The 22,230-nt window shown below is 43.8% G+C and overlaps 1 protein-coding gene across 4 annotated transcripts in view; it reads left to right on the forward strand.

The window, feature by feature from the left end:
* Positions 1 to 22,230, forward strand: part of arhgef28a (Rho guanine nucleotide exchange factor (GEF) 28a) — a 109,686-nt gene that overhangs the window by 68,707 nt on the left and 18,749 nt on the right. For 2 of the 4 annotated variants that reach the window (XM_036976985.1, XM_036976987.1), the window contains 18 exons: positions 178 to 355; positions 716 to 771; positions 985 to 1,045; positions 1,257 to 1,395; positions 9,569 to 9,681; positions 9,827 to 9,991; positions 10,556 to 10,806; positions 11,148 to 11,273; positions 12,040 to 12,157; positions 12,532 to 12,786; positions 12,915 to 12,991; positions 13,692 to 13,870; positions 14,016 to 14,107; positions 14,880 to 15,068; positions 15,204 to 15,430; positions 16,632 to 16,679; positions 20,245 to 20,448; positions 21,515 to 21,820. In XM_036976985.1, the coding sequence (XP_036832880.1) occupies positions 178 to 355; positions 716 to 771; positions 985 to 1,045; positions 1,257 to 1,395; positions 9,569 to 9,681; positions 9,827 to 9,991; positions 10,556 to 10,806; positions 11,148 to 11,273; positions 12,040 to 12,157; positions 12,532 to 12,786; positions 12,915 to 12,991; positions 13,692 to 13,870; positions 14,016 to 14,107; positions 14,880 to 15,068; positions 15,204 to 15,430; positions 16,632 to 16,679; positions 20,245 to 20,448; positions 21,515 to 21,820 (2,784 nt within the window). The remainder of the gene's footprint in view (positions 1 to 177; positions 356 to 715; positions 772 to 984; positions 1,046 to 1,256; positions 1,396 to 9,568; positions 9,682 to 9,826; positions 9,992 to 10,555; positions 10,807 to 11,147; positions 11,274 to 12,039; positions 12,158 to 12,531; positions 12,787 to 12,914; positions 12,992 to 13,691; positions 13,871 to 14,015; positions 14,108 to 14,879; positions 15,069 to 15,203; positions 15,431 to 16,631; positions 16,680 to 20,244; positions 20,449 to 21,514; positions 21,821 to 22,230) is intronic. The other 2 variants (XM_036976986.1, XM_036976988.1) reach the window with 1 other exon arrangement.

Raw genomic sequence — 22,230 nt, forward strand, 5'->3', positions numbered from 1 at the left:
TGCTTAAGGCTAGCTGAGTGTAACCTATGGTGTTACAGAGTTACAGTCAGTATTTTCTATGCTTTGACGGGTTGTTTCTGAAAGGGTTTGGATGTAGTTACAGTATATGGGTGTGTGTTAACTAGCCTATCCATGCCTCTGATGTTCACCCCTGGGAATCTACCCTGGTTCTCCAAGGGAAAGGGGAAGGAGAAGGAGAGAGAGAAGGGGAAGGAGAAGGAGAGAGAGAAGGAAGGGACAGATAAGGACAAACAGCAGAATGGACATCGTTTCTCCACGGGTTCCTGTGCTGGTCCCACCGTCTGTCTGGTCTGTGACAAACCTGCTACTGGCAAGGACCTTCTGCACTGCTCCTGTAAGTAATCAGCAGTCACCGTTTACTCATTAGTCATGTATCAGTCAAATCAATCAATGTGTTCCGCAATGCTAGAAACATACAAGATATCTCAGTGATCTGCAACTCTGTCACAGAGAATCAAAAAAGATCAGATATATTTATTGGAAATGTAGCAAGACATATCTCAAGATAAATAAAGTGTATATGTATCCATAGGCTTTCTTTGCATTCAACATAGATACCAAGTAGTTTATAATTGCAAAGATCCACATTTTAGGGGAAGGTATCAGAATTCCAATTCATTCATTCATGTAGTTATTCTATTTCCATCCTGGTGGTTGATATCTCTATATATGTAAATATCCCTCTCTCCCTCAGGTTGTACAGTCATGGTCCATAAGGGTTGTAAGGACTCTGCTCCCCCGTGTCTAAAGGTGAGTTCCAGCCTGTGTGTGTATGTGTGTGTGTGTGTGAACCTCTGCCCCACAACCACACACATAAACATTGGGGTGTGTTAATGGTAAACTAGTCCAGTGACACATCTTCTACTCATCTCTCTTTGTTGAACGAAGAGATCTATTTGGAATGTTTAATTCTCTGGTGTCCTACTAGACTCCTTTTTGTAAATCTTTGTATTAAAACTACAGAAACTTCAGGATAAGTATGCAGTTACTATGGTGAAGAACCGAACAGCATCCCTCCCGCAGAGTGAGTTTTACATCACACAGTCCAAAGGTCATTGATGTCATGGCTTGATGTTGTCATCCTGTGAAGCACTCAGAGGAAGGAATCCTGAAACAACAACATTCCTCTCTCTTCTCCTTTCCTTTCCTTTCCTTTCCTTTCCTTTCCTTTCCTTTCCTCTCTTCTCCTCTCCTCTCCTCTCCTCTCCTCTCCTCTCCTCTCCTCCCTCGTCCAGACTTCACAGTGCGAGACAGTCCCTCTCCATGTCCGATATCCACCTCAGCCTCTCTACCTATGATGAGCCAGAGGGACAAGAGGGAAACAGCCTCCCTCCCCAACCCTCTCTCCAGGAGCGTCCCTTCTGCCACAGACAGGTCAGCTCAGCATCTCTCTTTCTCGCTCTGTCTCGCTCTCTCAAAAAAATTCAAAAGGCTTTATACACATACATACATTGCCAAAGCAAACATATAGACACATATCAAATCATTGATGACGCAGATAGATAATAATAGAACAAATAATAATACTCAATTAGTAATAACAATTAACAAGACCATGTTATTATTCTGGTTTGTCATTATACTGGCTGTCCCTACGGGTGTTTCAGCTACATATTTTGCAGCTTTTCTCCCAATAGATAATAGGATTTCCTCCTTTAATGTTTTCTATGGTTCTCTCTCTCTCTCTCTCTCTCTCTCTCTCTCTCTCTCTCTGTCCACCCCTCTCTCCTCCCTCTCTCTCTCTCTCTCTCTCTTTCTCTCTCTCTCTGTCCACCTCTCTCTCTCTCTCTCTCTCTCTCTCTCTCTCTCTCTCTCTCTCTCTCTCTCTCTCTCTCTCTCTCTCTCTCTCTCTCTCTCTGTAACTCTCTCTCTCGTTTCAATTGGTGACGCCACTTGCTCTGAGACCTTGAAGTAGTGGTTCCCCTTGCTCTGCAAGGGCTGCGGATTTTTGTGGAGCGATGGGTAACGATGCTTCGTGGGTGTCAGTTGTTGATGTGTGCAGAAGGTCCCTGGTTCGCGCCCGGGTATGGGCGAGGGGACGGTGTAAAATTATACTGTTACATTGGCATCGTTACCCATCGCTCCACAAAAGCCGCAGCCCTTGCAGAGCAAGGGGAACCACTACTTCAAGGTCTCAGAGCAAGTGACGTCACCAATTGAAACGCTATTTAGCGCACACCGCTAACTAAGCTAGCTGTTTCACATCCGTTACATATGTCTCTCTAAATTAAATTCAATTCAAAAGGGATTTATTGGCATGGGAAACATGTTTACATTGCCAAAGGAAGTGAAATATTTTTAACAGTAAATATTGCATTCAAAAAGGTTTCAAAAAGATAAAGACACTTCAAGTTTTAGCAATGTGCAAATAGTTGTAGTATGAATAGCAGGGATCAATATTGTTGTTATTTACAGTGTTGTTTGTGCTGTTGTGATTGCACACTGCAGTATTTCGCCTAACAGAAATGGGAGTTTATCGATGTTTGATTTCTGGGTCTGTGTGATCTGTGGGAAATATGTATCCAGGACCTAAAAGGAACACCCACCACCTGCCACCTGCCACCTGCCACCTGCCACATGCGGGTAGATTTTGGCATTAGCGTGTAAGATGTCTATTTCACCAGCCACATTGGCGGGTGGTCAGGGCTCCACAGTGCGAGCATTTCACTCACAATTTTGTGAATAAAAATAGTTAAGTATGATCACATTCATAGTAAAATAAATACTGCAGTAGCTGTTTTCAAAGTATTTCTGCCGTTTTGTTTCGTAGCTGGTAAATGAAAGAGTCAAAGAACTATGAATCCTATATAGCCTATTTCACCTCGCACTGCAACACTGCCTGGCTGGGGGCTGTGCGTACCTGAGGAGCTGTTAAAGATTCATTTTTAGTAGCGCCGTGCACAGGCATAACAGTTGGTCTAATTTACTTGAAAGGAAAGTGAGACTTTGTTCTTGTGTTTCTTGGCTATTTACATTGTTTTGTTCACAAGCTAGGTTGTTTTTCAATGTTTGAAGAGAAAACAATGATGCTACTAGGCAGACTCAATCTCACAGGCACAAACATGACTTTAGTCATGCTACCACGGTAACCTCCTGCCCTTAAAGGGGGAGGTGAACATGTTTGTCTCATCTGTGATACACTACATTACCAAAAGTATGTTGACACATTCAAAATCATTCCAAAATCATGGGCATTAATATGGAGTTGGTCCCCCCATTTCTGCTATAACAGCCTCCAGTCTTCTGGGAAGGCTTTCCACTAGATGTTGGAACATTGCTGCAGGGACTAGTGAGCATTAGTGTGTTCGGGCACAGATGTTGGGCGATTAGGCCTGGCTCTCCGTCGGTGTTCCAATTCATCCCAAAGGTGTTCGATGAGGTTGAGGTCAGGGCTCTGTGCAGGCCAGTCAAGCACTTCCACACCGATCTCGACAAACCATTTCTGTATGGACCTTGCTTTGTGCACGGGGGCATTGTCATGCTGAAACAGGAAAGGGCCTTCCCCAAACTGTTGCCACAAAGGTAGGTAGCGTTGTCCTGGAATCTGCCAATCCCAGATTTGTCTGTCAGACTGCCAGATGATGAAGCGTGATTCATCACTCCAGAGAATGCGCTTCCACTACTCCAGAGTCCAACGGCAGTAAGCTTCACACCACTCCAGCCAACGCTTGGCATTGCGCATGGTGATCTTAGGCTTGTCTGCGGCTGCTTTGCCATGGAAACCCATTTCATGAAGCTCCCAAGGAACAGTTATTGTGCTGACGTTGCTTCCGGAGACAGTTGAAACCAAGGACAGACAATTTTTACGCGCTTCAGCACTCGTCCGTCCAGTTCTGTGAGCTTGTGTGGCCTACCACTTCTCGGCTGAGCCGTTGTTGCTCCTTGACGTTTCCACTTCACAATAACAGCACTTACAGTTGACCGGGGCAGCTCTAGCAGGGAAGAAATTTGGCACACTGACTTGTTAGAGAGGTGGCATCCTATGCCACACTGAAAGTCAATGAGCTCTTCAGTAAGGCCATTCTACTGCCAATATTACCTATGGAGATTGCATGGTTGTGTGCTCGATTTTTTACAGCTGTCAGAAACATGTGTGGCTGAAATAGCTGAATCCACTAATTTGAAGGGGTGTCCATATCCCTCTTAACATTTTTCCTATTTTGTTGCCTTACACCCTGGAATTAAAATTATTTTTTAGGGGTTTTGTATCATTTGATTTACCCAACATGCCTACGACTTTGAAGATGCAAAATATGTTTTTTTTGTGAGACAAACAATAAATAAGATAAAAAACAGAACTTGAGCGTGCATAACTATTCACACCCCCAAAAAGCCAATACTTTGTAGAGCCACCTTTTGCAGCAATTACAGCTGCAAGTCTCTTGGTGTATGTCTCTATAAGCATGGCACATCTAGCCACTGGCATATTTGCCCATTCCTCAAGGCAAAACTGCTCCAGCTCCCTCAAGTTGGATGTGTTCCGCTGGTGTACAGCAATCTTTAAGTCATACCACAGACCACGCGAGTGTTGCTTTAGCAGTATGCTTAGGGTCATTGTCCTGCTGGAAGGTGAACCTCCGTCCCAGTCTCAAATCTCTGGAAGACTGAAACAGGTTTCCCTCAAGAATTTCCCTGTATTTAGGGTCATCCATCATTCCTTCAATTCTGACCAGTTTCCCAGTCCCTGCCGATGAAAAACATCCCCACAGCATGATGCTGCCACCATCATGCTTCACTGTGGGGATGATGTTCTTGGGGTGATGGGAGGTGTTGGGTTTGCGCCAGATATAGCATTTTCCTTGATGGCCAAAAAGCTCAATTTTAGTCTCATCTAACCAGAGTACCCTTTCTTCCATATGTTTGGGGAGTCTCCCACATTACTTTTGGTGAACACCAAACGTGTTTGCTTATTTTTTTCTTTCAGCAATGGCTTTTTTTCTGGCCACTCTTCCGTAAAGTCCAGCTATGTGGAGTGTACAGCTAAAGTAGTCTTATGGACAGATACTCCAATCTCCGCTGTGGAGCTTTGCAGCTCCTTCAGGGTTATCTTTGGTCTCTTTGTTGCCTCTCTGATTAATGCCACCCTTGCCTGGTGAGTTTTGGTGGGCGGCCCTCTCTTGTCAGGTTTGTTGTGGTGCCATATTCTTTCAGTTTTTTTTAAATAATGGATTTAATGGTGCTCCGTGGGATGTTCAAAGTTTCTGATATTTTTTTATAACCCAACCCTGATCTGTACTTCACAACTTTGTCCCTGATCTGTTTAGAGAGCTCTTTGGTCTTCATGGTGCCGCCTACTTGGTGGTGCCTCTTGTTTAGCGGTGTTGCAGACTCTAGGTCCTTTCAGGACAGGTGTATATATACTGAGATCATGTGACACTTATATTGCACACATGTGGAGTTTATTTAAGTAATTATGTGACTTCTTAAGGTAATTGGTTGCACCAGATCTTATTTAGGGGCTTCATAGCAAAGGGTGTGAATACATATGCACGCACCCCTTTTCCGTTTGAATTTTTTAGAATTCTTTGAAATAAGTTATTTTTTCCACTTGACCAGTTTGAACTATATTGTGTATGTCAATTACATGAAATCCAATTAAAAATCCATTCAATTGACAGGTTTTAATGCAACAGAATAGGAAAAACGCCAAGGAGGATGAATACTTCTGCAAGGCACTGTATAGTGTATTTTGGTTAAAAGACTAAACAATATACCACATTAGTTACTTTTTACTAGTAACACATTTATTGTTCTAGATACATCACAAAGCATGTTCATCTGTTTTTTTGTGTTTTGTTGGTGTAATTTTAGCGGCAAAAAATATTTTGGCTGGGAAAATATCTGAGTGGCTGGTAGATTTTTGATCTACCGGCCACAATGGCAGGTGGACCAAAACGTACATTTTATGCCCTGATGTATCTCTAATGTGGTTATACATTTGACAGGAGCTTAGGAAGTACAGCTCAGTTTCCACCTCATTTTGTGGGCAGTGGGCACAGTGCCGTTGGAAAGTATTCAGACCCCTTGACTTTTTTCACATTTTGTTACGTTACAGCCTTATTCTAAAATATATATATGTTTAAAATCCTCAGCAATCTCATTCAGTACCCCACAATAACAAAGTGAAAACAGGTTTTAATTTTTTTTGCAAATATATTTTAAAAAAACAACAGAAATACCTTATTCAAACCCTTTGCTATGAAACTTTAAATTGAGCTTAGGCGCATTCTGTTTCCATAGATCATCTTTGAGATGTTTCTACAACTTTATTGGAGTTCACCTGTGGTAAATTCATTTGATTGGACATTGAGCCACTCCACTATAAAAGGCACATGACAGTCCAATTGGAGTTTGCCAAAAGACACCTAAAGACTCTCTGACCATGAGAAACAAGATTCTCTGGTCTGATGAAACCGAGATTGAAATCTTTGGCCTGAATGCCAAGCATCACTTCTGGATGAAACCTGGCACCATCCCTACAATGAAGCGCAGCATCATGCTGCGGGGATGTTTTTCAGCGGCAGGGACTGGGAGACTAGTCAGGATTGAGGGAAAAATGAACAGAGCAAAGTACAGAGCGATCCTTGATGAAAACATGCTCCAGAGCACTCAGGACCTCAGACTGGGGTGAAGGTTCACCTTCCAACAGGACAACGACCCTAAGCACACAGCCAAGACAACGCAGGAGTGGATTCGGGACAAGTCTGAATGTCCTTGAGTGGCCCAGCCAGAGCCCGGACTTGAACCCGATCGAACATCTCTTGAGAGACTTGAAAATAACGTTCACCATCCAACCTGACAGAGCTTGAGAGGATCTGCAGAGAGAAATGGGAGAAACTCCCCAAATACAGGTGTGCCAAGCTTGTAGCGTCATACCCAAGAAGACTTGAGGCTTTAATCGCTGCCAAAGGTGCTTCAACAAAGTACTGAGTAAAGGCTCAGAATACTTTTACAAAATACATTTCTCTCAGCCTATTGCAGACAGTCTGAGCACTGATGGAGGGATTGTGCGTTCCTGGTGTAACTCGGGCAGTTGCTGTTGCCATTCTGTACCTGTCCTGCAGGTGTAATGTTCGGATCTACCGATCCTGTTCAGGTGTTGTTACACGTGGTCTGCCACTGCGAGGACGATCAGCTGTCCGCCCTGTCTCCCTGTAGCGCTGTCTTAGGCATCTCACAGTACGGATATTGCAATTTATTGCCCTGGCCACATCTGCAGTCCTCATGTCTCCTTGCAGCATGCCTAAGGCATGTTCACGCAGATGAGCAGGGACCCTGAGTCAGTAGAAATGCCTCTTTAGTGTCCTAAGTTTTCATAACTGTGACCTTAATTGCCTACCGTCTGTAAGCTGTTAGTGTCTTAACGGCGGTTCCACAGGTGCATGTTCATTAAATGTTTATGGTTCATTGAACAAGCATGGGAAACAGTGTTTGAACCCTTTACAATGAAGATCTGTGAAGTTATTTAGAGTTTTACGAATTATCTTTGAAAGACAGGGTCCTGAAAAAGGGACATTTATTTTTTTGCTGAGTTCATATGTTGAAGAGGGTGGGTTTCAAGCTGCATCTCTGAGTAAAGAAATGTGAGTGTTTATTGCCAATATTAACTTCACTCTTGTTTTTTGTGTACATTGATTTTATAATGTCATATGTTTTTTTCCCCTACACCGCTTTCCATCACTTTGTATAGCAGACCATCATGCAAAATTGAGTCAAATTGAGTCAAAAGCTTTTTTGAAATTAACAAAGCATGAGAAGACTTTGCTTTTGTTTTGCTTTGTTTAGTTTGTTTGTCAATAAGGGTGTGCAGGGTGTATACGTGGTCTGTCCTACGGTATTTTGGAAAGAAGACAATTTGATATTTGCTCATGACATTGTTTTCACTTAGGACATTTTGGAGTCTGCTGTTGATGATGTTATAATTTTATTCAGGATACTATCAACACCACAGGCCTTTTTGTGTTGGAGGATTTGCATTTTGACCTGTAGTTCATTCAATGTAATTGGAGAATCCAGTGGGATCTGGTAATAATTAATAGCTGATTCTAAGATTTGTAGTTGATCTTGTATATGTTTTTTTCTGTTTGTTCTTTGTTATTGAGCCAAAAAGATTAGAGAAGTGGTTTATCCATACGTCTCTTTTTAGAATAGGTAGCGCTTCGTGTTGTTGTTGGTTTAGTGTGTTCCAATTTTCCCAAAAGTGGTTAGATTCTATGGATTCTTCAATTAAGCAGACTTCTGACATGCTGTTCCTTCTTTTTTCTTATTGTATTTCTGTATTGTTTTAGTGTTTCACCATAGTGAAGGCATAGTTTCAGGTTTTCTGTGTTTTTGGTTGGATGTGCTTATCAGTTTCTTTCATGGGGTTTTGCCTTCTTCATCAAACCATTTGTCAATGTTGTTCATTTTCTTAGGTTGTCTGCTTGACGTTTTTAGATTTGATAGCGAAGCTGAAAGGTCAAATAATATACAGTTTAGGCTTTCTACTGCCAAGTTTACAACTTCACTATTGCAGTGAAATGTTTTGCCCAGGAAGTTGTCTAAAAGGGATTTAATAAGTTGCTGCCTAATTGTTTTTTGGTACGTTTCTACACTTCTTTCCTCCAATCTACAGCGTTTCTTAATAGTATGCAGTTTGTTCAGCTTTGAGGCCTCATGATTATTTCTTTGTTCAAGTAGGCTATGATTTTTCTGTGATCTGATAGGGGTGTTAGTGGGATGACTGTGAACGCTCTGAGAGACTCGGGTTGAGGTCTGTGATAAAGAAATCTATAGTACAAACTGCCAGGGGATGAGCTGGAGGTGTACCTACTATAGGAGTCCCCCTGAAGCCTACCTACCATTGACTATGTAGAGACAAGAGTTGTGCCCCATTTTTGTTGGTTGTTTTGTCATAGTTGTGTCTAGGTTGGCATATTTGGGAGGGAATGCTGTCATCTCCAGGTTGGTGTTTGTCCCCGTGTGCTGAGAATGTCAGGTTCTCAGACTAGTATGTGTCCCTGGGCCTAGACATGATTGACCTCTCCCTCTAGGATGGAGAAGCCATCTTCATTAAAGTGTGGGGATTCTATTGGGGGGGGATCTAGGTAGCACACATGAGGAAATTTTTCTCTGTTGAGATAATTTCCTTATTAATTTATAGCCAGATGTAAAATGTTCCTGTTTTGACTAATTTAATAGAGTGGGGTATGTCTGCTCTATACCAAATTAGCATACCCCCTGAGCATACCCCCTGGGTTCCTTCTCTTTCGTCCAAAAGCAGATGACCTCAGACCTTGTCTATTCCAGCACAAGATAGTGAAAGCTTTGTGTTCCATAATGTCCAGTGTTGTTATTTGTGTGGTTTAGGTTTGAGCAGAGCATGCTGAGCGTGTGATACATGCCTCTTTGGTCACAGGCAGGGTGCCCGTTGCTCTCTCTCTCTCTGTCTCCTACTCTCCCTAACTATCTATCTCTCACTCTCAGTATATTACAGTTAGATTGTGATTATGATTTTTTGGGATGATACTTACTGTATGTTATTGACACATTGTCACTGTCCCGGCAGGCTTAGTGAGAGTCCAGAGGCGGAGTCTGACAGCAGGTGGTGTCCTGGCCAATCAGAGGAGCTTCTGCAGACCACCGAGTCGTCCACGTCCACTGACTCCTCCGTCGGAGAAGGTACTGCAGGGATGGGAACCCAGAAGGGACAACACAGACCGTCAATGCTGTCCATTTTGTGTCAAACCATTTTCCATTGGAAATGCAGAGGAATGATGATGAACAGGTGTTAGAAAGAGACCTATGATTCATGTCTTTCTTACAGTTTGTCCTTCCACTCCCCAAGTAGACTGTGTGGACGCTAGTCTCCATGGTGACCTGGATGCTGATGCTCTGGACTACGAGGCTGAGTCTTGGAGTCTGACAGTGGAACACACGTTCTGTAAGAAGCAGGACAAACGGGTGGTCAAGAGACAGGATGTTATCTATGGTGAGAAAACACTGCGTTCATATGTAATGAAACCGGCTGTTTTGTAATACAGTTAGTGAGTTATAAATGAGTAATGAGTGCTGAAATGTTAAGGGGCATAGCACAGGAAAGTTTATGGTTTGTTGTTATGGCATGTCCAATGGATCGGTTGGTCTACAGAAACCTTTGTCATCTTGGAAAGGTGGATAATTGGACTGTGTGTATGTGCGTATGTGCCAGCATGTTTGAGGGGATCAGTTTGAGAAAGGCAAGGTATTGCTAATATTGATCACATAATGAGCAGTTAGTTGGGATGCAAGATGATTTGAAGATCAGTGATTATGTGCTGGCAGACTACAATCTAGTCGATCTCAAACATGCACTGTGTGCACAGGAGGTTGGTGGCATATTTATTGTGGAGGACGGGCTCGTGATAATGGCTGGAGCGGAATGAATGGAATGGTATCAAATACATCAAACACATGTTTTCCTTGTGTTTGATGCCATTTCATTCGCTCCGTTCCAGCCATTATTATGAGCCTTCCTCCCCTCAGCAGCCTCCACTGACTGTGTGTGTCCTCTCAGAGTTGATGCAGACAGAGATGCACCACCTCCAGACACTGAGGATCATGGCTGAGGTGTTTCGGCGAGGGATGAGGGAGGAGGTTCAGTTGGATGCGGGTGCCTTGGACCGTGTCTTTCCTTGTCTGGATGACCTCCTCCTCCTCCACCACAACCTCTTCAACGCCATGAGGGAACGCCGCCACAGCTCCGCCAAGCCACATGGGGACAGGAACTACGTCATAGTACGCATCGGCGACATCCTGTTGCAACAGGTGCCCTGTTAAAATAAAGTCCTTTGTAACACAAAAACTAGTGGCAGCTTTTTCCATACAGTCATATGGAATCTGTGCAGACAGAATGACCTCATGACCCCTAGAAATACATGCTGAGTCTGATATACATGCTGATTACAATGAATCAGTACCTCCACAAAACCTGGGTAAATACAGATATTGATGTTTTTTTTGTTTGAAACATTGCCAATGCCCATTCACTCTCTCCTGTAATTCAGTAATTCAACCTCAAGAAACATGACTGTGGCGTTAATGTTCTATTTGACTGATTGAGTACGTTGGATCTAGATTGACTGAATAACTTCCCATTTCTGGTGCAGTTTTCTGAAGACAGTGCAGAGAGGATGAAACAGGTGTATGGAGAGTTCTGCAGTCATCACACTGAGGCAGTCACCTTCTTCAAAGAGTTACAGCAGCACAACAAACGATTTCAGACCTTCATCAAGGTACGTTTGGCTTGTCTGCTTAGAAGACTACTCAAGTCGCAAGATTGAGAAGTTGTATTGAGGAGTTATCTGTCTCTACAAGTTATGTCTCGATATAGGATACCTTGAGAAGTTGTATTGAGGAGTTATCTGTCTCTACAAGTTATGTCTCGATATAGGATACCTTGAGAAGTTGTATTGAGGAGTTATCTGTCTCTACAAGTTATGTCTCGATATAGGATACCTTGAGAAGTTGTATTGAGGAGTTATCTGTCTCTACAAGTTATGTCTCGATATAGGATACCTTGAGAAGTTGTATTGAGGAGTTATCTGTCTCTACAAGTTATGTCTCGATATAGGATACCTTGAGAAGTTGTATTGAGGAGTTATCTGTCTCTACAAGTTATGTCTCGATATAGGATACCTTGAGAAGTTGTATTGAGGAGTTATCTGTCTCTACAAGTTATGTCTCGATATAGGATACCTTGAGAAGTTGTATTGAGGAGTTATCTGTCTCTACAAGTTATGTCTCGATATAGGATACCTTGAGAAGTTGTATTGAGGAGTTATCTGTCTCTACAAGTTATGTCTCGATATAGGATACCTTGAGAAGTTGTATTGAGGAGTTATCTGTCTCTACAAGTTATGTCTCGATATAGGATACCTTGAGAAGTTGTATTGAGGAGTTATCTGTCTCTACAAGTTATGTCTCGATATAGGATACCTTGAGAAGTGGTTATATTGTATATTCCACTTGTGACTAATGATTGATTTTGTGTTTCTATAGCAACAAAGTAATAACTATTTGGTCCGGAGGAGAGAGATCCCAGAATGCATCTTGTTGGTGACCCAGAGGATCACTAAGTACCCTGTTCTGCTGGAGAGGATTCTGCAGTACACTCAGGGTCAGTCTGCCTCGCTTTGCATTGCTGCCCTCTGCTGTCAGGATCAGATAACATGAACAGGCTGGTTTTATGTTGGACAGGTGGTTTTATCATACAGCTCAGCTATCAGTGTGAATATACAGCAGTTAGAGTAACAGTTACAGTCAGAGATTACATGAAGACTTTGACAAAAGGTCAACAATGTGCTGTATTTGAAATATAACTTCCATACTGATATGATGGTAACTGGATGTATAGTATTGCGCTTACAACTTCAATGTGCCCAAATATTTTCTCCCTCTCTCTCTCTCTCTCTCTCTCTCTCTCTGTCTCTCTCTCTCTCTCTCTCTCTCTCTCTCTCCCCCTCCCTCCCCTCCCCCCTCTCCCTCTCTCAGTGGACAGTGAGGAGCACATGGACCTTTCCAGAGCTCTGGTTCTGATCAAGGAAGTGATCGCGGCAGTTGACCTGATGGTCAGTGAGTTTGAGCAGGGTCAGCGGTTACAGGATGTTCTGAACAGGATGGAGAATCGGAGCTTTGCCAAGCTGAAGAACGGGCACACCTTCAGAAAGCAGGATGTTCTGGGGCCAGGCCAGACCCTCAAACACCAAGGCCTGTTACTGTGGAAGACCGCCACTGGACGACTCAAAGGTCTCACACACTGGTCAATCAATCAACCCAAACAATCAATCAGTCAATCAATCAATCCATTTCACAGTAATGATAATATTGATAATGGATTGCATTGTTTACAACTGTCTTGTGTCATATCTCTGCAGATGTCCTGGCTCTCCTTCTGACAGACACACTGATCTTCCTCCAGGAGAAAGACCAGAAGTTCATATTCGCTGCTGTGGTATGTCTATGAAAGGATCTTGTGACATTTGCTGTTAAAGATGCAGTCCGGGATCTTAAGCACTTACAAATTCATTACATATTGCAGGACGTAACATGGCGGTAGGTAGCCTAGCATGTCAGCGTGTTGAGCCAGAAACCGAAGAGTCACTGGTTTCGATTCACCTTGCCGATTAGGTGAAAGATCTGTTAATGTGCCCTTGAGCAAGGCACTTAACCCTAGTTGCTCTGGATAAGAGTATCTGCTAAATGAAATGGAGGACGAAGGACACAAGTTTCAGTTTTGTCTCGTGAGCACTACTTTCAAAACTACTGGCTGAAATTATACAAAGCCTCTGGAGCATCACTTTAATGGAATAAGACAAAATAAACTCTACACTTCAATTCAGTTCCTTTAGACTAAGTCTGATAGCTTTGGGCTACTGCTCTCTGCTCTTCTTTATCTTATGTGGGGGATTAGGACTCAAAAAGACATGTCATCCTGGATGGGGTAATACACAATCTCTTATCTTATGTGGGGGATTAGGACTCAAAAAGACATGTCATCCTGGATGGAGTAATACACAATCTCTTATCTTATGTGGGGGATTGGGACTCAAAAAGACATGTCATCCCCTACATCTGTGAATGTTGGCCCTCTGTTTTAATGAACTTTACTAATACGCTGTCATCCTCCCATTCTGTCTGTCTGTGCTCCTCAGGACCAGAAGCCCCCAGTGATCTCTCTCCAGAAGCTGATCGTCAGAGAGGTAGCCAATGAGGAGAGAGGGATGTTTCTGATCAGTGCGTCGGCCGCAGGGCCAGAGATGTACGAGGTCCACACTTCCTCGAAAGACGAACGCAACACCTGGATGAGACTAATCAGAGAGGCAGTAGAGAGGTCAGTCAGGGGAGGGAGGGGTGTGGGAGTGTGTGGGTGGGGGGTCTCTCTCTTTCTCTCTCGCTCTCTCTCTTTCTCTCTCTCTCTCTCTCTCTCTCTCTCTCTCTCTCTGGATGTGTGTGTGTGCCTAAAACTGTCTGTCCAGCTGTCCAGAGGAAGAGGAGGAGAACACTAATGAGTCAGAAGAGGAGAGAAGAACAGCTGAGGCCAGAGTCCAGAAGATACACAAACTACAGGGTATTTATATCCATAACCTATATATAGCTTGTCTGTCATATTCCCTGTACTTCTATATCTGTTGGTGACTGGCATTACCGCTGCTACTGCGATTTCTGAGTGTTGATTATGATTTATTGTATCAGAGGATGAGGTATTTTGTGTTGATTGGGATTTATTGAATGTATGTGGTGTTATTCTGTCAGAGCCTGAGATATTGTGTGTTGATTGTGTATTAAAATGTTTATTGTGTATTACTACTGTGAAGTATTTCTGTTTTGTTGTTGTGTCAGAGAACCTGTACAGTCAGGACCATCAGATCTCATTCAGTCTGTAGGAGAAGCCACAGATATATTAATTATAGTTTATTCATTTTATTGAACCTTTATTTAAGCAGGGAGTCATACTAAGACCACGGTCCCTTTTGCAGATGGGCCCTGCATGAACACATCAGTAAACAGCAATTACACTATACATGTCTATATATACATGTCAATTACAGAACACATGAAAAAGCAGACACACAACACGAAAAGCAGAACACAATCATATGAAACAAACACATTACTCCACCAACTTCAAGGACTTTTGGAGATCATTCCACATGAGAGGCAAACAAAACTAAAATCAGATGAACCTAACTCAGTGGAGATTGAATTGATCTCCAGGGAAAGACATTAATGTGTTATCTACCAAAGAACCTGTCCAGTCCGGACAATCAGATCTGTTCTAGTCTGTTTATTCATGATTATTGACTTTGTTAATGATAGTGTATTAATGTGTTATCTACCAGAGACCCTATCCAGTCAGGATTATCAGATATGCTCCAGTCTGGAGGAGAAGCTACAGATCTATGCTGACCTGTCTGTCCTGAGGGGCGAGGCCCCCCAGGAACCACACCCTGAGCCACACCTACTGGTCCAGCCAAACCCAGAGGAGGTGCCCCAGGCTGCAGTACTGCTTACTGCCGCGCTCAGAGAGGGTGAGACAATATACCTCAGTATAAGACTCACTGACCATCGTTAGCTTCTTGAACATGTTGTCCATTTCCTGTTGTAGAGTGTCCAATGTCTTACTCTGTCTCTCTGTGGGTATCCCCCCCCCCCTCTCTCTCCAGCTGAGAACCTGAGGACCACTCTGTCCTCGCTGACCTTTTCCCCCTTCAGCCCCTGCAGCCCTCCCAGGGACCCCCTGTCACACCCTGTGTCCCCAGCCTGCCCTCCTAACCCCCTGGACACCCCCTCAGATGCGGAAGCCTCTCTTGGGGACCCTAATACCATGGATGGGGAGTCAGCCTCCCAAGTCCTTGTACTGCAGTCCCTGACTAATAATATCAACCTTAAGGTAGGTCTCCTATGCAGTGTTGTCTTAGCTATATACCATAGATATTGTAGCGAATTCAGGGCTAACCCGACAGGGCTTCAACCCTGGTCTCTGTGACTGTCAGTCCAACACCGTAGCCATCACACCAAGAGGTTCAAATGCCAATGGGCTTTGCAGTTGAAGCCATAGGCTTGTTGTAGTCTTGAGCTGCTGAAGTGTGTACTACGTTCAGTGTTCATTTTGGCCTTGACTTCTCACCTTCCTCCTTCGCTTCTCATGGTGGCTCAACAATCCCAACAGTTGTTTGAATAATTTAACACCATCTATTAGAATTACATTTCAGCCTTGATGTGATAAATTATTAAGATCTTAATAATACAGGAGAAAGTCAATTTAGCTTTCAAAGGTACCGTCTCATTAAAAATAGATGTAGAGAATTATATCCCAATTTCCTCGGACACGTTTGTGCTATCGTTAGCATCTTTATGTGTGCCCTGGCCGTGAGGTAAAGAACTGTGATAAGAAAAATAAGTATTGACTGGAAGTTGTGAGGTAACGTAGTGTACAGAGTGGGTCTACATACACTATCGGACCACAAGGTGGTGCTATATGTACACTATCACATAGACTCCTCAGACAAATGGACTCTACTTAGAAAATGTGCCTTGTGATGAGAGGAGACTCTACTGCAGTCTCACCATTACATGGAACCATGACTGCAGTGTAATGCTGGAGGAAGCCAATAGCGTCTTATGCAGGTTCGGCCATCTAGGAGAGTGCAACATATTACCGATGCAGGATTGTAATTTCAACACCCTGTTGCATGAGAATTTGTAGTGTAAGGTTTAAAAAAGCTTCTGAAGTTTGTATGTTCCACTTTTAAATGTCATACCTTATTTTCTCTTACGGAAAATATATCAACTCCATTAGTTATAATCCACATAATAATTGACATTTCCTGTCGCTGTAGGATTATTTTCCTGCAAGCTGGCTCAAATTAAGATCCTACATCTGTAGGAGAGTGAAACTCTCCATTCTCACTCACTAACACAGGAGTACTAGAACCAATCCATTTATTTGTATTTTATCGAGGGTTCTTATAGAGGGAATGTTATTTGTGGAAGGATGAAGTCATGAGAAGATCCTCATAAAGTGAGATGAAAGCCTGACTATTAGCTACTGTTTATCACGTGTTAACTGTGGTTGTCTTCCTCAATAACAGGTGTCCCACAGTGTCCAAAGCTTGACCCAGTTACTCTATAGTCTACAGGTGAGCTTATCCCTATGGGAGGTGAATCACACACGCACACGCACACACAAGCACACCCTGTGTATCTCATCTCAGCCACTAATTTCCATTCGACACACAGACCCAGTGTCTTCTCAGCAGGAACAAATATATCCTGTTTTAGTGCCACATTCAGGTTGCAGTCTTAGTATGTATGTGTGTGTGTGTGTGTTGTCACGAACCGGCTCAAAGCCCGTAACAAAGGGAGACAACGTGGAGATAAGGAGTAACAAAATATATATTTATTAACTAAAGCAACTAAGGAAAATATACAATGGTGTGTGTAATCAGTAATCAGTAGTGTAAGTGAGTGTTTTGCATGCATGAATGTGATAATGCAGGGTGTTGAAAGATGCCAAAGCAAACAAACAAAAGGCCACTAAGAACCACAACACAATCTACAAAGGTGTCTGCATGGAGAGAGTCTCCTCCATGAATGTGGAAGAGGTCTATTTATCCTGGGAGACACCTGGCCCAGGTGTTTCCCATGAAGCTGACGACCCTCTCAACTCCGCCCACCGGCATCCTAATAAGGAAACAAGAACAAAGACAGAATACGGCAGACAGAGTGGGAGGGTCGTCCTTCACAGTGTATAGTGAGGGAAAAAAGTATTTGATCCCCTGCTGATTTTGTACGTTTGCCCACTGACAAAGAAATGATTAGTCTATAATTTTAATGGTGGATTTATTTGAACAGTGAGAGACAGAATAACAACAAAAAAATACAGAAAAACGCATGTCAAAAATGTTATAAATTGATTTGCATTTTAATGAGGGAAATAAGTATTTGACCCCTCTGCAAAACATGACTTACTTGGTGGCAAAACCCTTGTTGGCAATCACAGAGGTCAGACATTTCTTGTAGTTGGCCACCAGGTTTGCACACATCTCAGGAGGGATTTTGTCCCACTCCTCTTTGCAGATCTTCTCCAATTCATTAAGGTTTTGAGGCTGACCTTTGACAGCTCGAACCTTCAGCTCCCTCCACAGATTTTCTATGGGATTATGGTCTGGAGACTGGCTAGGCCACTCCAGGACCTTAATGCGCTTCTTTTTGAGCCACTCCTTTGTTGCCTTGGCCGTGTGTTTTGGGTCATTGTCATGCTGGAATACCCATCCACGACCCATTTTCAATGCCCTGGCTGAGGGAAGGAGGTTCTCACCCAAGATTTGACGGTACATGGCCCCGTCTATCGTCCCTTTGATGCGGTGAAGTTGTCCTGTGCCCTTAGCAGAATAACACCCCCAAAGTATAATGTTTCCACCTCCATGTTTGACGGTGGGGATGGTGTTCTTGGGGTCATAGGCAACATTCCTCCTCCTCCAAACACGGCAAGTTGAGTTGATGCCAAAAAGCTCAATTTTGGTCTCATCTGACCACACCACTTTCACCCAGTTGTCCTCTGAATCATTCAGATGTTCATTGGCAAACTTCAGACGGGCATGTATATGTGCTTTCTTGAGCAAGGGGACCTTGCGGGCGCTGCAGGATTTCAGTCCTTCACGGCGCAGTGTGTTACCAATTGTTTTCTTGGTGACTATGGTCCCAGCTGCCTTGAGATCATTGACAAGATCCGTGTAGTTCTGGGCTGATTCCTCACCGTTCTCATGATCATTGCAACTCCACGAGGTGAGATCTTGCATGGAGCCCCAGGCCGAGGGAGATTGTCAGTTATTTTGTGTTTCTTCCATTTGCGAATAATCGTACCAACTGTTGTCACCTTCTCACCAAGCTGCTTGGCGACGGTCTTGTAGCCCATTCCAGCCTTGTGTAGGTCTACAATCTTGTACTTGACATCCTTAGAGAGCTCTTTGGTTTTGGCCATGGTGGAGAGTTTGGAATCTGATTGATTGATTGCTTCTGTGGACAGGTGTCTTTTACACAGGTAACAAACTGATATTAGGAGCACTCCCTTTAAGAGTGTGCTCCTAATCTCAGCTTGTTACCCGTATAAAAGACACCTGGGAGCCAGAAATCTTTCTGATTGAGAGGGGGTCAAATTATTATTTCCCTCCATTAAAATGCAAATCAATTTATAACATTTTTGACACGCGTTTTTCTGGATTTTTTGTTGTTATTCTGTCTCTCACTGTTCAAATAAATCCACCATTAAAATTATAGACTGATCATTTATTTGTCAGTGGGCAAACGTACAAAATCAGCAGGGGATCAAATACTTTTTTCCCTCACTGTATGTGCCCGCACGTGCGTCTATACGTGTGTATATGTATTTGCCTGGCTGCACCACAGCTTCTGTAAACAGAGATCCAACAATCAGCTGGATTGTCTGAAGCTTGAAACGCCAGACAGCCAGGCAGTAAGCTGCTGGAGAGAGGAACCCAATTATCCTATTCTTAGTGGGAGAGAGACCAGAGGAGAGAGAGACTTTTCTCCTGCTCTGCACAGGGAGCATTTGATGTGTTGATGTAGATGGAGTCTATTCTGTTTGGTGTGTGCACAGTATGTGTTTGTGTTAGTAATGTGAAGCGTGTGTGTTTGCGGGTGTGTGTGTGTGTAGCCTACTGTACATAGTGACATTTCTTGTATATTGGTATGTGTTTGTATGCAGTCTATACATGTGTTCTAGGCCTGCTTGGCCTAACAATATGTAGCTCAGCCTTAAAGTACCAGTGAGTATTTGGTTTGCCGTTGACTGTCACAATGTCGACTGACCCATTTTTGGTATTCAAATCACCTGCTTCTATTGCCCCCATTAACCTTGGCTTGGAGCCACACATGGCCATCGACGGTTGGCCCAGTGTGGACCCATTTGAATGGCTGCGTTGATCCCAGTCAGTCAGCAGCCAGCCAGCCAGCCAATTGGCCAGCTAGTCAGCCAGTCAATCAGTCAATGAGTCAATCAGTCAGCCATCCAACCAGCTAGTCAGTCAGTCAGCCATCCACCCGGCAAACCAGACAATAAGAGCCAGCCATCCAGCCGACCAACCAGTCAGACAGCCAGCCAGCCAAATAGTCAGATAGTCAGCCAGCCAGCTAGTCAATGAGTTAGTCAGTCAGTCAGTCAGTCAATGAGCCAGTCAGCCATTCAGCCAGCCAGTCAGTCAGCCAGCCAGTCAATGAGCCAGTCAGCCAGCCATTCAGCCAGCCAGTCAGCCATTCAGTCAGCCAGTCAGTCAATGAGCCAGTCAGCCATTCAGTCAGCCATTCAGGCAGCCAGCCAGTCAGCCAGCCAGTCAGCCATTCAGTCAGCCAGTCAGCCATTCAGTCAGCCATTCAGCCAGCCAGTCAGCCAGCCAGTCAGCCATTCAGCCAGCCAGTCAGCCATTCAGCCAGCCAGTCAGCCATTCAGTCAGTCAGTCAGTCAATGAGCCAGTCAGCCATTCAGTCAGCCAGTCAGTCAGCCATTCAGCCATTCAGCCAGCCAGTCAGCCATTCAGCCAGCCAGTCAGCCATTCAGTCAGTCAGTCAGTCAATGAGCCAGTCAGCCATTCAGCCAGCCAGTCAGTCAGCCATTCAGCCAGCCAGTCAGCCAGCCAGTCAGCCATTCAGTCACGTTATCGTCACATATTTGTTTCCTCTCTGCAGGCGGCGGTAACCATCCAAGACAGTTTCTACGAGGTTCAGAAGTTCCTCCTCCATGAGCGTGACCGCCACTCCCCCCGCTCTCCGAGACCACACACCCCATGTCTCCGTGGCAACGCTCTGCAGGAGCAGGAGAAGCAGCGTAACCTGGAGAAGCGCCGTGAGGAGGTGGCGGCAGCGGTACGGCTGCAGGGCAGGCTGCACCAGGTAGGATAAGTTAGATTAATCAATGAATTGATTAATGAATTTAGGGCGACCTTATCGATTCCAAAATAAGGGAATCACATTATCGAAAAAGGCAAATTTAAGTGATATTTCATGTGTAGCGTTTTTCTCCCCACAGTAAATAAGTAAGCATACACTACCGTGTCCTTGTTTTTGAAATAAAAGCAAAAAAAATGTGTCCGTTAAAAAAAGATATAATTGATCAGAAATACAGTGTAGACATTGTTAATGTTGCAAATGACTATTGTAGTTGGAAACGGCTATTTGCATAGGTGTACAGAGGCCCATTATCAGCAACCATCACTCCTGTGTTCCAATGGCACATTGTGTTAGCTAATCCAAGTTTATAATTTTAAAAGGCTAGTTAGAAAACCCTTTTGTAATTATGTTAGCACAGCTGAAAACTGTTGTTCTGATTAAAGAAGCAATAAAACTGCTTTCTTCGGACTAGTTGAGTATCTGGAGCATCAGCATTTGTGGGTTCGATTGCAGGCTCAAAATGGACAGAAACAAAGATCTTTCTTCTGAAACTCACCAGTCTATTCTTGTTCTGAGAAATTAAGGCTATTCCATGCGAGAAATTGAAGAAACTGAAGATCTCGTACAACGATGTGTACTACTCCCTTCACAGAACAGCGCAAACTGGCCCTAACCACAATAGAAAGAGAAGTGGGAGGCCCCAGTGCACAACTGAGCAAGAGGACAAGTACATTAGAGTGTCTAGTTGGAGAAACAGACGCCTCACAAGTCCTCAACTGGCAGCTTCATAGTACCCGCAAAACACCAGTCTTAACATTAACAGTGAAGAGGTGACTCTGGGATGCTGGCCTTCTAGGCATAATTTTTTTTGCTTTTCTTTCAAAAACAAGGACATTTCTAAGTGACCCAAAACTTTTGAACGGTAGTGTATATCTACTATGCACACTCACCTCTTATTGTACTTTGCCAGGATTTATTAGTTTAAAAATATATTTTTTTATTAAACGATTTATCGCGGCCCAAGCAACCATCAACTAATGGATTCTGTTGAACCTTTCCCTACCTCCAGGAGAGACAGCGGTGGGAGAGGGAGTGCCAGGCGCGCCACAGCCAACAGGGGGAGCTGGAGAGCAGGCTGGAGGAGAGGGAGAGACAGTGCCACCTGGAGGCTGAGAGGCTGAAACAAGAGCGGGAAGAGCTGGAGGAGCAGCTGGAGGAGTACCAGCAGAGCCTGGAGAGGCTGAGAGAGAGTCAGAGGAGTGTGGAGAAGGAGAGGGAGAGGCTGGAGACCCAGCAGAACCTGCTGCAGAGCTGGAGACACAGCCGACAGAGGAGCCTGCCTGTCATGGTCATACCCCTGGACCGCTGTCATCAGGTGTGTGTGAGGGGGGTGAGTGGGTTCTCACAGAAGTGCCTCCTAGCCTGTAGCTAATACTCACTGCATGAGTGTGAATGAGAGATGCTGAGAGTAAATATACTATAAGGGTTGGCATTTATTGTCATGAATCTTGCCCTGGAGGCAGCTCTGCAGAGTGGTCACAAGCTGGCACAGTCACAAAGTCATAAAATCTGATTATAAACTACAGGAGGTTGGTGGCACATTAATTGGGGAGGACGGGCTTATGGTAATGACTGGAATCAGTTGAATGGTATCAAATATATCAAACATAATGCCTAACCCTAACCTTTAAGTAGAACATTTTAGCAACATGAAATCTTATTAAAATCTGTTCACATACACCCACAGGAAGCATATGACACTTAAAAAATAAAACATCTAATATG

Source organism: Oncorhynchus mykiss, chromosome 5 (assembly GCF_013265735.2).
Source record: "Oncorhynchus mykiss isolate Arlee chromosome 5, USDA_OmykA_1.1, whole genome shotgun sequence".
Lineage (NCBI taxonomy): Eukaryota > Metazoa > Chordata > Actinopteri > Salmoniformes > Salmonidae > Oncorhynchus > Oncorhynchus mykiss.